We start from the raw sequence: 16271 nt of genomic DNA, 5'->3' as shown, positions 1-16271 counted from the left end.
CCCTCAAAATACCAATCAAATGGCCCCGTAAGGGTAGCTGGGTAGGTCATAGAACAAGTCGACTCTTGAATGTTTTTCACTAAGAAAAAGAATATAAGTCTTGTTACTACCCAATAATTGAAAAAAAAAAAAGAGAAGAGAAAGTGATGTAGCGAGACGCCTCCACAATCATACAAAGGGGTTAAACACCCGCGCCTAAGGATGATACAGCCCATATACGGCACGGGCCTGCCCAAGTGCTATAAGTTGGGCCTAACTAATCGTTGGAAAACCGGTTTACCAATGTTAGTATTGCCCACACTTATAAACCACACTTGCAACCCATTCACTACCGATGTGTGACACTACATCAGAAAGTTAGGAGATCATTGTTAGAAAGAATCCTTGTTGGTGTACTTCATGTAACATTCGTTATGTTTGATAAGAGTTGGATCAATATAATGGAATAGCCGGTGGTTTTCCCAACTAAAAGAGCTCATTTGACGTGCTATTATTCGGATGTCCAGAACTTTCGCTACAGAATTCCAAATCGTGTGATTTCAGTGGCATTAGAAAGTATACTTCTCAAGCTTTACATAGACGTCAAGTTTTCTTAATTCGGGTCGTAGATGACTAAGTTATGGCGTTGCAAAGTGGAGACTGATTGACTGAAAGCTAGAACTGTGTAGAGCAAATCAGCCCAATTATCTCTTTGGAACCATTTAAAGCCCATTCAAGGACCAATTTTTCCAGCCCATTATAAGGGTAGAATTGATATTTCCTCAAAGTCAACACAATGAGTTTGACCTCAAAGCAAATAGGAGATGCGGCACTCGGGAGAAGAAAGACGGTCCGGTAAAGAAAATACTTTTCTTGCAAATGTTCAATCTCCTTATGATCCCAACAAATTTTCATCGGCCCAGACTCATAGATCATTCAATAAGTTGCATTATTATAAAATAATCCTAAATTTTTTTTTCCAGCAATGGCCAAAAAGCCTCAAAGTTTTTTTTTTTAAGAAAACAAAATGTAATAATCCACCTCATTATCATTTTCTGACTCTGCCCCTGGATAGAGCTATTGCTAATTAATCCACTGTTAAACATATATGTTTTTAGATAGTAAAGATAGATATATGGTGATTTTAAACATGATATTACAAAAGTTTTTGGCAACATTATCATAGGGGTAGAAGATCCATAAATAAATTATCTTAAAAGAAGGCTTGTCCTTGTTCAATCTTTTGTTTACAAATTATATTTGACAGTTAATAAACCAAAGTCAATATATAATCATCTAATTTTGATAAATTTTCAACAAACACAAACAATGTTAAATTAAACCTTTTATCTTATATGTATTAGACAATTGTATCACTAGCAATGACCCAACAAAATTATGCAAAATCATTAAGCAATTGTTGAAAGGTATATAATTGGGAAATTGGCCTGCTCTTCAGTAAACTCAATGTTACCGGAATAAATGCATTATACTATTGAGTATGTGAGAAACTAACGAGAGGTGGTTCGGTTGATAATCGATTGGGTAAGATATATATGTCCTTAATGATCAATTTCAATGTGAACATGTTTCTCAATGGTACTTAAAAAAAAAATGTAAGAAGCTAAATAATTATTAAAAAAAAGACAGAAACTTGGCCGGCTACATAATCATGGATTAATTTCCCAGTTGAACCCAAGCTGGTTCTAGTGTTTTTGTTGAAAATGATAAAGATGTTTTATTATTTAATTAATTTTCGTTTAATAATTATTAATAATGATTTAGTCAAGCTGATTCTTTCGGTCTTAAGCGGGTCATGCAAGAACATATTTTTATACTGTTTTTCTCTCAAACGATGAATCATGAGAGCAACATCTCAACGGCTACATTTTTTTTAAAGAAAATGTCACTTTCATGGCTGCCGAAACCCAATTCTTCTTCTACCTCCTAATCGACTCAGGTAAAACGTCTATAAAGAATTATAATATATTTATACTGATTGGCAAGTTTGATGCTTTGTTGTATATTTTATGCTGATTTTTTGCTTTCTTTTTTCAATGGGGTGAATTCAGCTTCTAAGTTGTAACTTGGTGCCGCAAATTTTTACACCCAGATAACACAAAGAAAACGACAATGGATAGCTCATGGAATCTTGTTTGGGCACAAACTGGTTAGATTCCATATGGCCACCAAGTGTTTGCTACAATTTCTCAATTAGAAAATTTGTACGCGTTCGTTTCTAGCTGTTGCCCTGTGTTCTCACTGAATAGGTCTTTGAATTCTTGTATGTTAAGGTTCTTATTGTTGTCAACTGAAAGCTTTTGAAGAGTTGTTGAATCTGGTGAAATCCGGGTCTTGTTGCTGTATCAAGGGCAAGATTTCTTCTGTCTTTAGTGCAAATTGTGGTGTGGAATTGTTTGGGAGAGTTGTTTTTTGTCAATTCTGATTCGGAGTAGTTTCTTCTTTACTATAGTTCAAGTCTAGTTGGTATTCTATTCTAAGGATCGAGGCTACCTTAAAAAGTCAAGTTTTTTATGATTGTTTGGTGTATGGGATCCCTTTTTCATTGAGTTGGTGTGCTATTACATTACTTGGGGCTTCAAAGTATTAGTACTTCAGGAAGGGGGACCGATCTTTCAAGTATTTCAGTTAAGGTAGTATGGTCAAGGATGGAAACTATAGAGGCTTGGTAAAACAAGTGGGCATCCAGCAGAATTGTAATTCATATCAAATCCCAGCCGTCCAAAGGATTGAGGGAGAACAGAATATAATGGAGACAGAGGGGAGAGTATTTTCAGACTTATATAGGAATTCTAGTGAGGAGTTGTTTCTGAAATCCTTGATGGAAAGTTCAATTGGATTACCAGTACCGACCATGGAGATGCTGGGTTTCAAGAATCTTAATCAAAACTTTCGTACAGATAGTGAGGAGCTCTTTAAAAGCTGGCTTATGAATGGAGAGGCAAGCTCCCATATTATACTTATTATTGACTTGCTTTACAGCCTGTGGTCCAGTGTTGAACAACATGGAATCCAAATTTTGAAACTTGTAGGCTGGGCAATATGTCTTTGATCAGCTATCTATATGATTGATGCTTTCTTGTTGGTGTAAAACATGATATGGAAGTTGCCCCACATCCTCTTTTGGAGCAAATTAGGATGATCCTTGTGTAGTTCATTTATAATTTCAAGCTTTGTGCATGTTTCATCCATAGAGTTTCACAGCTTCGAACATCAACTTCTAAAGTCGCGTCGAACGACTACTTTGAATCTTTTTTTGATTTATACACATATATATAGTTATTTTGATTAGTTGGGTCTTAACGACTATGACAGGAATATCTCCGCTTTTCTTTCTTTTTCTCCCTCTTAAAATCTCTGCCATAGGTGATATTCCTTTAGTGAATGATTTAGAGGAAATCAATCCATTAGATCTACCACCATCATCATCTAAGCCTTTATCCCAAACATTATTGGGTTAGCTAGGTGAATCAATACATGATATTAATGAGAATCTATGACACTTATTATTCTTCACCGTTCATTTCCATCAAAAGCTACACCCTCGACTAATCTTACATAGCACATTGCTTTTCTTGTCACTTCCAACCATGTCTTTTTGGGTCTCCTTCTGTGGGTTTCAAAAGTTTATAAAAAGTTCTATAGTCACAAAAATAGAAATGTATTCATTGATGAGCTTTTATAGTTTCTACATCACTTATTAAGGGTACTTATCTGAATGAATATCCTTAATAATTTCTATATTATTGTGCTAAGAAAGTATGATTTCTCTAAATTCATCGCATAGCAACAAAATATGATTAAACATAAAGATTGATGCAATGTTGTGGTCTTTGTGGTTAAAGATGGTTTTCTATGTTTCCCTATTTCTGTGATTTTTCCTCACTGTAGTACTGTAAACTGATTTTCTTTTTTCTATTTTTCAGAATCATGGTCATAATTCATCAAGCATAGCTTACCGTACTCGACAAGCCTCACGAAGGTTAGTAGGTTGAAGTAATTTCTACAGTGTGTTTTCTTACGTTAGGCGTTGGTACTTGCTCCTATGCGCCAATGAAGGCCTCGCGGTCCAACTTCAATGCATTTTTTATGATTAATTAGAAAATAAAAGTTTTGTATCATGCTTATTTTTATGACAAACACCCATCACACCTATATTTTTCATTTATAAGATAGACTAACCTATGCAATATATGCTCAATATTAGTGAAGATAATGTATATTCAGACACTTTCAGTCTACAGTGCAGTGGATTTGATGTGGTGATACTCTGAAGGCTCTTTAACTTATTACAAGGAACTTCTTTGAAATTTGTCTAATGAAAAGAAATGAGCTGTCCCTTCTTATTAGAAGTCTTTAGCACTGATCTTTGAGGAAATGTAGATGTCTTCAAAATGTAAGTTCGTTAGATGAATTGTCATCTGTTCATGCTGGAAAAAGCAGAATATAAGGAAGTTCTAACGATGCCATCTGCCAAAGATTATTTGTTCACAAGGGGGAGCAAATACTTGAAAAACTGATGTGGGAATTACCTTAACAAGTTAAATTTGTTGCTTAAATGTGGTGTTAACAGAGACAAAGGTCAGGTGAATGGGAAAACTAAAGTTTACAATTTTCTGAATGAAGCAAAGGTTTATGGAAATATGTATATTGGAAATGAAGTTGGTGAATAAAGAAGTAAGAGCTATTGAATTAATGAAATAGGTCGAATAATTTGGTTAAAAGTAAAGACATTTTGTGAGCAAGGCTTCCTCGTGCAAGTAGGATCAGGGAAGGGTCAAGACATATGCAAAAGCGATAACTTTTGTACAAATGGTTGGATAAGCAAAATCGCATCAAAATTAGTCTTTAGCTGACATGTAGGTGTTGAGGTAATGTAGCAGAAGTGAGGTGTGGAATAACCATCAATTTTTTCTGAAAAATCATTACTCCATGACTAACTGGCCATGTTGGTCTAGCTGCCTGAACTAAATTTGCCACTCAATGAAAAGCTGGAATAAGTTTCAACTTGATGGGGGGTATGCAAAGTTGCGAACAATAGTGGGCAAAGATAACACAGGTAGCTATTGACAGGCTACAATAGCAATGATTATTACACCTGAAAGACAATAGTACAAAAAATGAGTAGCTTAACCCAACTGGTAGAGTTTAGGATTTATGAACTGAGCTGTCAACTGAATATTCTTCTTCATCCTAGCTTTTGAGATGACTGCTGGTGTTTCCTTCAGGAATCATATTATTCTTGTCAAATCAGTGAAATCTTCAAGTTCTTTCTACCTTGTACATAGCACAAAGGTTTCTAGGTTCAGGGTTTCGATATTGGAGGAATATCTGTTGTATAAGCATTTCATTAAATAGAGGCTCTTTTTATTTGATAGTATGATGAGGTCACAAGTTCAATTCTTGGAAATAGTCTCTCCACATATTATGTAAGTAAGGTCTACATACATCCTACCTATCCCTGACCCTGCCCACTGCGTGAACCTTGTGCATGTGAGTTGTTTACCATGATATATGGTGGTAAGTCATTCTACCAATTGCCAAGAACACTTCCATAATGGAGGACAGGAGGAGCCGTTCAGCTTTTCCTAATGCCTTGAAAAGTAACATTTCCAATGCTTCTCTTTGCACAACTGGACTGATAATGACACCCTTATTGGGAAATGCTGAACATTTTATCGTGGGGAACTAACATTTCCTGCTACTGCATTTCACACACTGTGACATGAATTTGAAGCTTGTGGTGCGAATATTAATGCTAACATCGATATGGCCTTAGAAAGATATTAATCCAACTGATAGGAGCTTTTTCTACCAGTTCATTTTATGCAATGTCTTGGGCATTTCTATCAAAATGTTTTGCCACAATATTTGTCTGCATAGCTGCAAGCTGATTCAATTTTTTTTTGTCATTCTTTGAAATCCTTCAACTTGGATGGCACAAGTCGTTACAACTGCAGTTACTGTCTTTGTTGCTGAATACAGTTTCTTTCGTACCTCACCTTGTCCCTATTGATTCTATTTCCAGGTCTTGATAAGAGCACTTCTTTCTTAATATTGTCACTGCATTTCTCTTGTTATCATGTTGAACATCCCCCTCCCCCCAACAAATTGCCCTTCACCGGATAAAATTTATTTTATCATTCAAAAGAAAATGATATTTAGGCATAATAGTTATTAGGGCATGTAGGAAACATCCTGCAATTCCGACAAATGAGCTTTATTTTTTGATGGCATGGAAATTAATTAGGTTTACAGGAGCATATAGATACTTTGCAAATGCATCTGAAATGCTTTATTCTCATACCTATTTAATGTATTTGCAAATGTTTTATTGAATAATTTTTTTTGTGCTTTTTCTTGAGTTTCTTTTTGTGCCAATTTATTGCATATAATCAATCTATGCTACGTGCAGGTTATCCACCGAACTAGCCAATTTGTCTAATCAGCAACATGCGGGTGCCCTTCAAAAGAAAAGAAGCAGGGATATCTTGCTTGCACAGAGTAATTCGTTGGCTGAGGAGAATTCTGGTGAATGCGGCCAACAATCAATTGGGTAGTTGCTCCAGTTTTCCTATTACGAATTATTCGGAAATATCACTTTTATATGACATCAACTGGTCCACCAAAGTTGCTAAGTGCTAACTTCACATCTTTATTCATATGAAAATATATTTCACTGAAATTTGCTGTTCCCTAAAGCAAGTCACTTTTATTGTATGATTGATTCTGCTCTCAACCTCTATCAGGAATGCTGTTGAAAGAAGAACGCAGGCTAGTAATTTATATCTCGCCAAGGTTTGTTTATTTTAGGTTCATATAAACTTCGGTTTCACAGAGGTCATGATTTTCTGATTACACCTCACTTATACGCAGGCATGGTTTCACAGTTCTCAACCCATGACACGAAGTCGATCTTCTGAGTTGCGGTATCTATTTTCTCACACATATGTTATCATCTGTAGTAACATCATGATCTATTATAACTTTTTTTTATGAGTGATTTTGCATTCATGTGTAATGACTGTTGATTTCAAATTCAGATTACATTTGCCTTTTCATTAATGCTGCAAATTCTAATAAGAAAATTAATGAAATGAGTGGGTGTGATTAGAAGAGTAGTTGAAGGACAAGAAGCAGAGTATCACCAGAGTAAAGTCCTTCAGTCTACATGCTTTTGTTTTCTATTAAGTGTATAAAATGATTTCTTAGAACTGAGGACCTTAGTCCCCTGATATTATAGAAGATATTTATTTAAAAGCAGAGTATCACCAATGATCACCATCGTCTTTTCCTATAGAAGATATCTGTTAATCATAACTGTTGTGCTCTTGGGTTGCCCAAGTACAGAGGCAAGTTGAAGTTAAGAAAAATGAATGAAATTTTAGGGAGAAGAAAAGTCGAAAAGTGGAAGAGGATAATATTTGGTAACCATCAGATTGAACTCCTTTATCCTGCTTGCATCCTTTTTCTATTAATTGTAGAAAGATGTCTTATTTGCACATAAGACCTCATTCTATAGTATACTAATCATGCCTACTATGATATAGCATCTCTTAAGTGTGTGTTTATTTCACTCATATAAGGAAAAGGGTGTGTTTTTCTTTATCGTTTTTCCTCTCTATAATTCTGTGAGTAATATTTGTTTTCAGGAGGAGATATGCTGCCTTGCAAACCACTCAAACGGCTTTTGCTATGGAAGCATTGCATGATGCTTCTGGGGTTGGTACCAATAAATTGAAACAAGAGTTTGCTAGTCCAAATGGTTTTGGTGACCTTCCTGTATGTGACAATGCTAACCAGTTGAATACATTCATGTCTCCCTCCAATTCATCCTCCTATAATGCTTCTGATCAAATGGGTAATATTGATAAAGTTTCATCTGTTGTGAGCATGCTGAAGGGCACACTGGAACGCAAAAAGCTCTTTACCCAAGTCGAGAAAGAAACTGTTGAAAATTGCTCTAATGGGTTTTATCAAGGAATTGTTGCGAATCCTGTTTTTGATAAAGGACAGGAGAATCACAGTAATCAAATTATGGAAAATTTTCAAGAGATACCTTCTGGTGAAGTACAGGATCCTGGATTCTTGCAGATGGTTCAAGGATCTATGGATCTTGATATGCAAGGTTTTGTAAATCCAATGAACCTAGTTCAGTTTAGTGCAGTTTCTCGAGAACCTTCTCAGAGTGAATCTTCTGCTGCTGCACCAGTAGTTTCATCTGGTTTTGATGCTTGTGACGGTCCCAGCAACTCAAGTCAAACTCCAAGCTTCTGTGAGAGCTCGAAAAAACAAGTTGCAAAAACTAGGAGTTTGGAAAATGACTCTAGAGCCAAAGGTATATGCTTTTACTCATTGTTTTTTGATTCGTTGTCCCCTTCTTAATGACAAAATTCACATATTTTTTCTTTATGGAGAAACATTGATCTTGTTCTCTCTTTTTTTCTGCTTGCCGACCTCAATATCACTTGTTCCTATGTTGTTTATGCCTAAACTTGTCATAACCTTAGCATACAACAGTCGCATTTGCACTTAATCCCAGAAAAGCTAGTCCTATCTGCAACTTCTTAATCTCTAGAATAGCCTAGTTCCAGGTCGTATGTCCCCCAACCTCCTCCTGCGTCATATGCGATCTTTCATAAAGTGAGATTTCACTACCTGAACAACTCTTTCGGTATTTCCAATGAAGTGGTTTTATTTGCATATTAACAAAGCTCACAATGTTTCATTTTAGATAACGAGCTGAAATTTTATTTATTTATTTGTTTTCCTTTTGTTTGAGAAGAGAGATCAACTTTCTTATTAGCGAAGATAAAGACATACAAAATGGAACTTGATGCAAATGAAAACTAAAACACATCAACTTTTAATATGCATCATCATTTATGAAATGAATCATAACTAATTTTCTTGAAAGTACATATACTAATTTGGTTTCTGATGCGTAAATATCCTATTATGGATTCCAGATTTCAGGGTACAGATAATTGACAATTTGAAAGATGACAGAAAGGTATTTTCTCTTAACTAGTGATTATGGTTGTTAAAGACAAATGTAATGTGAACATAAGCTGGTTGTTTAAGATTGTTTAATCTTTGGAATCTTTAACAGAGGGGAGGTCTCGTCAGATATGGATCTGTAACATCAGCTGGTTCAGGTTAGACTTCCATGCACATTACTTCACCAATAAATTTGGTTTCCCATTGTAGTTTCACTTTACCACTAAATCTGTTCAGGCCATCTTAATCTTGATTGAATTTGAAAAAAAAAAATTATGACAATTGTAGGACATAACTCATTGACATTCTGTGAACACAGGGAAAGCTAACTGAGTGCATTGAAATATCCAAACGCTGTAATCATTATTATATTTTAGGTTGTGTACTTGCATGATTTTATTTGCTAGATCTCGATCTTTCTCGTCACCAATTAAACAGCATTGAAACTTGTGCCTTTTAACCGGAGAATGTGGTGAGATGCACTTAGTAACATTACAATGCAAGACTGTTCTTCTCAAAGAGACCATTTCATGCTCACTGTCACCAGTAATCTCATGTTAAATGAGTTGAACATGCTAGTTTTATGTTTGATATCAAAGTATTCTCAAGAACATATGCTACCATCGCAATGTTGTATATCTTCATGTTAAGGATTTAGTAGCTACTTTGAACTTGCTTTATTTTCTCTGTCTACCTGTAATGATTTTACTTTTCACTTTATGCTATTCAATTGTATGTGATCAGGGAAACCTTTTATTTTATTTTTAGCTAGTATGCTTATCATGATATAAACACATCAGAAGTAAAAAAGTCAGCTGATGCATTAGTACAGTAATTACACAGTTATTTTAGTTTTGCTAACCAACAGAAGTTATGCAGGTGATAAGGGAGACTCCACAAAAAAGCGTAGGGTAGAGCGATCTCGGAAGTACGTATACGTTTATCGTTTTGTTGTCAAGATATTGTCTTCTAAATTGGCAAATTGAAAGTAAAGGCCCAAGCAATATATTTCCACTGTTCCTCCATGAGTTTCTGGTCTTTCCTTAATCAGGATTACTCAAATTTGTGTTATTTGAATGGCCTTAGAAAAAATAAATGATAAAAAAATGCCTCACTATCTGTTCCACTCAAAAAGCCTGTCGTCTGAAATTTTCAATTCTTTTCAATATATTTACTTTGTCTTTGGCCATTTGCTATTGGTTTGGATGCTATTCCAAACAAATGATATGGAGATTCATATTTTTAGTGCTCCGATTTCTTTGCAGTTCTCTGCTTTTGGGCAATTTTTATTTTTTAAGTTCTCAAAATGGATTGTTTTTATGAAAATTTTTTGCAATAAAATCTTTGGCCATGTATATTCTCTATCTCTGTCTCTCCCTCTCCCTTGAGCACACACTCCCAAGCCCTTGAGCACACACTACGTGCCCAAGTGCATATTTTGTAAGCTTGAAATGGTATTCTCAGGTGGTCATTTATTTGACCAATAAATAAATAGTTGCAAAAAGCTTCACACAAAAGATTCCAAAAAATAATAATTCAAGGGATTATGGAGCTTAACTAACTAGACAGTAGACAACGTAACAGTAGTGTCTGTTCCAATTATGAATTTATGATGTATGAAATATATACATTCTAGCCCTGTGCTGGAACTTTAACTTCCTAAATCTGGACGACTTTGGTTTATGCTAACTGATTCATTACGTGTAGAATGGCCGAGGCAAAGGAAAGAAATTTGACACCGGCAGTTCCATCTGATATGCAAGTGATTTTAAAGCGTTGTGAAAATCTTGAGAAAGAAGTGCGGTCACTAAAGCTAAACCTGTCTTTCATGAATAGGTAATTATGTACACTCATAATTTATTTACCTGCAATTGGGATTATATTCCAGTGACTTATATTTCAGTAATTTTAGCAGCACTTTCATACTTCTTCTCTGAATGGGTTCTCTGCCAGATTGGTCAACTTGATCATTCCTTCTGCTGTAGGTTAAAAATCCTTTATATCACTCTTTTTCATATTTTTTTTAAGGTTCTTTTCGAGAGAGAAATGATATTCTTCAAAGACGAGTTTGTGTGGCTTTAGAGAATTTGGCTTCATAGCGCCATTAGTCTTAAAGGACATAGTTTTGAGAACAGATCTGATATTTTAAATCAAAAAGAACTCTGTGGGAAGATGTTAAGCGCTTAAAGTGACTTCATGGTTGGTTAAAATTCTGCATCGAACTGGCATCCTCCAACTTCATATACCGAAACCAAAATTGTGGCAAGTTGGGCACGCTTGATATTTCTTTTTTCTGACAAGTCAAGTGATCCTAGTTGAGGAGTGTTCAGAGAGGTAAACATAGTTTTAATGTTTAGAGGAAAAAGTGATTTTTGTGCAATTAAATAGTTTAAACATTAAACCCAGTGAGCGGTTAGGCATGGGGTAATCCGAATCTCCTGAAACAACTTCTTTTTTGTCTCACTTCCTAAAACCGCTCACATATACCTACTGTCATCTGTCAGGTGAGATAATCTTCTTTACCAATCTACCATCTATAGTCAAGTACCCGATGTGCATGATCTTCGATATCTAATGTTCAGGTTCAAAAAGCTTTTGCTACTGCAAATAAATACTGAAAAACTACTTCCTTTTGGTCCTATATGGAAACTTTGCTGTTAAGAATTTGTCAATTAGCAATAGATATGCTTTATCAACTCAATCTGGGCACTGGGAGGACTCCTTGTCTTCATGGGAATAACACTTATAAATGGTTTTTAAATGCCTAGCACACTATTTTTTTTTTTCTTTTAGCTGCTCCGTTTCTTGGTATTAACTGCTGCAAAATGATACGTTTACTCTCAAATTTTTTGCACGGACTGCTGGATTCAGACCTTCAAATTCTAGTTGTCATAAGCTGAAGGAAATTTTTCTGGATTTGTTAATCAATCTTTGTGCTGTAAATCATCAGGAAGGACTCTGAACAGACTAAGCAGATAGAAGAGCTTCAAAAGCAAAATGAGGAGTTGGGGGATGAAAAGGAGCGCCTCCTGGAAGAGATAGAGAGAATCATTTCGGAAACGGGCAAGATGTAAACCACCTTCTATAATTAGTTGTGGACCTCAAACATTGCAACTGTTGCCCGAGCTTAGTGACAGACGTTATTAAAGCCTCATGGCGGATTTCTACAGAAGATTACCAACCGCAGCATGAACAAGCAATATGGCGAAGGCTTTTTGGTCCAGTTATTTGTATAAATGCTGTGAGTATTGTCCAGTACAGCAAAAAATCTGCCTGTATGTCAGTATGTAGAACCTTGAATAGCATGGCTAGGGTTTCAGTTTCCCCATTGACCGGACAGTGGAAAACTCTAGCTCTAAACCTTCTGCAATATGTGTTGATTGTGAAATCTCAACATTATGTACTCTCATAAAGTATGGATTCTAATTATCTAGAAAAAGGGTTTTTGAGAATGTTTTTAAACAGCTTCTTTTGATGCTTGTGACAGGGCTGGTGGTGTTCATGTATTGTCTGTTAATTGATACTTAGAAGCTTCAGTTATAATGAAAACCCTAATTTAAATACAGTTTTGTGTTCTGCTTGCCTAAAAACATGGTAGATACAACTAGGAGGTTGGGCATTTGCTCAGATGGATGGCTATGATGTTCTCCTACCAGCACAATAAGACAGATTGTGTATAAACACACTCTAAACCTTTACCTCTGATGTCTTTCAACATGGGCAACAATTCTCAGCAGAAACCATTCAAACCCAATATTTTGAGTGGAACAAAGAAGCGCAAAAAAACTTATACCTCTAGTCACTCTTAACACCTTCTCACATAACCAAAGACATTTTTTTTGGGCCTAAGTGACATTAAGTAGATGGCCCAAGAAAGAATAAAGTCATGCGGGATCGATGTATGCACGAAAATCGTATAACTCAAAATGGATATATTGGTTTATAGTGAGTGGGATGAGATTTATGACATGGTATTGAAGCAGTGTCTTGATACTTTGTTTTGATATATGCAGCCAAAAACATACGTTAATCTCGAGTAAAATTGGTGAGACATTCTTTTTATTCTAATTGGTGTAATGAGAAAAAAATTGACAACACATTTAACAAACGTTTATTTATTAATTTTTTTGAAATACGATTGAGAAATATGTTTTTTATTAGAATCGAACATTAGACACACATATACCTAACCTCAACAAAGCCGTTTATTTGTCTTCGGAAAACATTAGCTAAGATACCAATCGGCCCTATAGAATCGGCATTAAAGTAGTGTATTAGTTATTCTCTTGTATTAGTTGTCATTTTGAATGTGGGAATAGGACACATTATCCAGCTCTTAATGTGCACTTTCGAGAAAAACCTTGCCACCTTAAATACTACTCAATATTTGAATGCTTTGAACCAACTATCACTCAAATTCCTTCATAATTTCTTGCCAGGTTCAACAAACCATGAGGAGGTTCTTAGTATTTCCTTTTTTAAAATTAATCTTCTCTGTTGTAGTACTCTTGTTTCAGCCGGAGCTTCCATGGAAAGACAAACGATGAACAAGTCCTCTCTACCAGAACCAACCACTCAGGTACGTACTTGTAATCCATCCTCTTTCATTTGAGATACCACAAGATTTATGTTACAATTTGGAGAATGAGTAGAAGAGAGAGATTGGTCCAACCAACATTTGAGGTATTGTTTCACATTGGGCCAAAGGCCTATGTGGGTATTGTCCTTAAAAGGGCCCTCAAGTGTTTGAGGGTTGGACACCACTTATAAGTTGAATGGAACTTCCACATTTTTTTCAATGTAGGATTCCAAACGCTCCCCCGCACTTGTGGGCTCATATGAGGCCCAACAAGTGGACTAGACGGGTTAGGGTCCATCATGTGGTACCCCTCACTTTGTGGGTGATCCATATCAGAAAGGTCCACAGGTGACCCAAACGTCATTTGGTGGAGGTCATGAGGATCGAGCAAATGCTCCGATACCATGTGATAATTTGGAGAATGGATAGAAGAGAAAGGTTGGGCCCAACCAACACTTAAGGTATTGTTTCACATTGGGGCCTTTGGTCCATATATATTTTGTCCTTAAAAAGGCCCTAAAGGGTTTGAGGGTTGTGCATTGTTACGTGCACGTCCCACATCGTCCAGATGTGGGAGTGAAGTGCAGAATATAAGGGGGAGGTATGGGCCTTCCCTTGCAGCCAAGGTTTTCACAAGGGATTGGGCAGCCCATGCGTGGGTAGGAACGGGCCCCTTGCCTGCGTGAAGGCCTTGGCCACAGCCGGCCCATTAGGTGGGTGTCGGTTGGGCCTTGGTTGTAAGGAGATCCTTATCATTTGGTATCGGAGCCACCCAGCTGGGCGGCTGTGGGATGTGTACGTGCTCCTCTGTCCCGGTATGGGCCGGGCGGGGCTGCGTTTCCGGAAGGGGCGACCTGTCTTAGGGACAGCGTGGGCCAACGGGGACGTTGGCCCTGTAAGAGCGGGGGTATGTTACGTGCACGTCCCACATCGTCCAGATGTGGGAGTGAAGTGCAGAATATAAGGGGGAGGTATGGGCCTTCCCTTGCAGCCAAGGTTTTCACAAGGGATTGGGCAGCCCATGCGTGGGTAGGAACGGGCCCCTTGCCTGCGTGAAGGCCTTGGCCACAGCCGGCCCATTAGGTGGGTGTCGGTTGGGCCTTGGTTGTAAGGAGATCCTTATCATGCATCACTTATAAGTTGAATGGAACTCCCACATTTTTTCAATGTGTGATTCCTAACAATTTAGATATCAATACGTATTATTTTTTTTCAATAATAATTTCGATAACTTCATGGATAACTAGAGAGTTCCTAAGGAGGGGTTGAACGGGAAAAAAGATGAGTTGAAGAACAATGGGACAAGGTGTCCAGAGGATACCATTCCTATACGACGGAGCACAGTTGCTGATGGTATAGAAAAACAACAATGTTATTCTTATCGTAAGCCTCAAGCACATAATTATGCCATTGAGGTATGCCCAGTCATTTAATTTCCTAACAAAAAGAAAATTATATTTTATTAATAAATAAAATAAAATATAGATGTTGTCAACACATTTTTGTTATAGCATGCATTGGTTGTTTATACGGCACATGAACAAATATTGGGGGCGGAGGCAACGATAAATGTGTGGAAGCCATCAGTTGAGACGGAGAATGAGTTTAGCCTTGCTCAAATTTCAATCAAATATGGAGAACACCAAGATATTAATATTATCAAAGTTGGATGGCATGTTAGTCCTCTGTTATTTCCATCGTAAATAATTTAACATAATATAAATTACATGTTAAAATTATTAGTTTTTTTTTTTATTTTTCTTAAAATCAGGTCCTCCCATCTCTTTATGGTGATACAAAAACGAGATTGTATAGCTACTGGACTGTAAGCTCGTACTTAATTTTATTTGATTTATACCTACTCATTACATGATTACATGATTATGGTACTATAAGTATAATCATTTTAAGAATTTGATTGGATAATAATCTAGTTTGTTTAATTAAATTATACATATATATATATATATAGGGAGATGTGTCAGGGGAAACAGGATGCTACAATAATATTTGTGCAGGATTCTTAAAGGCCAGACGGGAAGAGATCTGGGGAGGTGCACTTGATCATTCTATTAGTGGGGGTCAACAATTTCATATCACTGTAAATATTGCAAAGGTAATTAATAATAGCAAAATATATATATATATATATATGTATATTGATATAAAATCAATCAAATCTCCATTTATTTTATTTTATTTATTTTTATGATGATATATATATATATATATAAAATTAATTGTGGCTTTAAATTAGGGTTTGGGAGGACATTGGTGGTTGAAAATTGGAGGCAACATGGTAGGTTCATGGACAAGAGACCTCTTCACTCACATGAAAAACTCTGCCAGCCGTGTGGAGTGGGGTGGCAAGGTGTCCAACACAAGACCCGAAAACAGGCATACAAGAACATGGATGGGTGCCGGCCATTTTGCGGAGGAGAAATTTGGAAAAGCAAGTTATTTCCACAATCTACAAGTGGAGGATGTGAATAATCAATTAATGCCAGTTCCTCTTTCAAGCCTTTTGGAGAAAATGACAGACGAAAATTGTTACAATATTATGCCTTTTGCTGCAACTAGTGGCCATGGCACTAGCTTTTACTATGGAGGCCCAGGCTACAGTCTTCAATGTCCATGATGTCTAATTACTAATGACATTAAAAATAAATAAATAAAGAAAACAAATGTAATG

General features: G+C 36.3%; 2 protein-coding genes across 4 annotated transcripts; both read left to right on the top strand.

Annotated features, from left to right (window-relative positions):
• The first annotated feature begins 1804 nt into the window (after nt 1-1804).
• On the top strand, nt 1805-12486 carry LOC120000369 (protein CYCLOPS-like). 3 transcript variants are annotated; one of them, XM_038848430.1, is made up of 12 exons: nt 1805-1939; nt 2052-2941; nt 3927-3982; nt 6416-6556; nt 6750-6798; nt 6877-6929; nt 7653-8338; nt 8970-9013; nt 9113-9158; nt 9880-9928; nt 10708-10836; nt 11951-12486. In XM_038848430.1, exons 2-12 carry the CDS (start codon nt 2639-2641, stop codon nt 12072-12074), a joined length of 1680 nt encoding a protein of 559 aa, XP_038704358.1. In that variant the 5' UTR covers nt 1805-1939; nt 2052-2638; the 3' UTR covers nt 12075-12486. The 3 variants fall into 3 exon arrangements, with proteins under 3 accessions (XP_038704358.1, XP_038704359.1, XP_038704357.1); XM_038848429.1 differs by lacking the exon at nt 1805-1939 and having other exon boundaries at nt 1981-2941; XM_038848431.1 differs by lacking the exons at nt 1805-1939; nt 8970-9013; nt 9113-9158 and having other exon boundaries at nt 1980-2941.
• Nucleotides 12487-14396: 1910 nt separating this feature from the next.
• LOC120000731 lies at nt 14397-16217 on the top strand. The gene is made up of 6 exons (XM_038848846.1): nt 14397-14486; nt 14827-14994; nt 15091-15255; nt 15351-15404; nt 15552-15695; nt 15837-16217. The coding sequence occupies exons 1-6, from the start codon at nt 14397-14399 to the stop codon at nt 16215-16217; spliced, it is 1002 nt and encodes a 333-aa protein (XP_038704774.1).
• Nucleotides 16218-16271: the final 54 nt, after the last annotated feature.

This window comes from Tripterygium wilfordii, chromosome 6 (assembly GCF_013401445.1).
Source record: "Tripterygium wilfordii isolate XIE 37 chromosome 6, ASM1340144v1, whole genome shotgun sequence".
Classification (NCBI taxonomy): domain Eukaryota; kingdom Viridiplantae; phylum Streptophyta; class Magnoliopsida; order Celastrales; family Celastraceae; genus Tripterygium; species Tripterygium wilfordii.
This window is presented reverse-complemented; position numbering and strand designations above follow the sequence as displayed.

What these genes read in the sequence shown, in the direction of transcription:
- LOC120000369 (XM_038848430.1), top strand. Translation starts at nt 2,639, where the DNA reads ATGGTCAAGGATGGAAACTATAGAGGCTTGGTAAAACAAGTGGGCATC. An exon ending in AGTCGATCTTCTGAGTTGCG is followed by an intron (nt 6,930 to 7,652) that starts GTATCTATTTTC and finishes ATTTGTTTTCAG; the next exon opens with GAGGAGATATGCTGCCTTGC. An exon ending in AAATGACTCTAGAGCCAAAG is followed by an intron (nt 8,339 to 8,969) that starts GTATATGCTTTT and finishes TATGGATTCCAG; the next exon opens with ATTTCAGGGTACAGATAATT.
- LOC120000731 (XM_038848846.1), top strand. Translation starts at nt 14,397, where the DNA reads ATGGGCCGGGCGGGGCTGCGTTTCCGGAAGGGGCGACCTGTCTTAGGG. An exon ending in CACATAATTATGCCATTGAG is followed by an intron (nt 14,995 to 15,090) that starts GTATGCCCAGTC and finishes TTTTTGTTATAG; the next exon opens with CATGCATTGGTTGTTTATAC. An exon ending in GATTGTATAGCTACTGGACT is followed by an intron (nt 15,405 to 15,551) that starts GTAAGCTCGTAC and finishes ATATATATATAG; the next exon opens with GGAGATGTGTCAGGGGAAAC.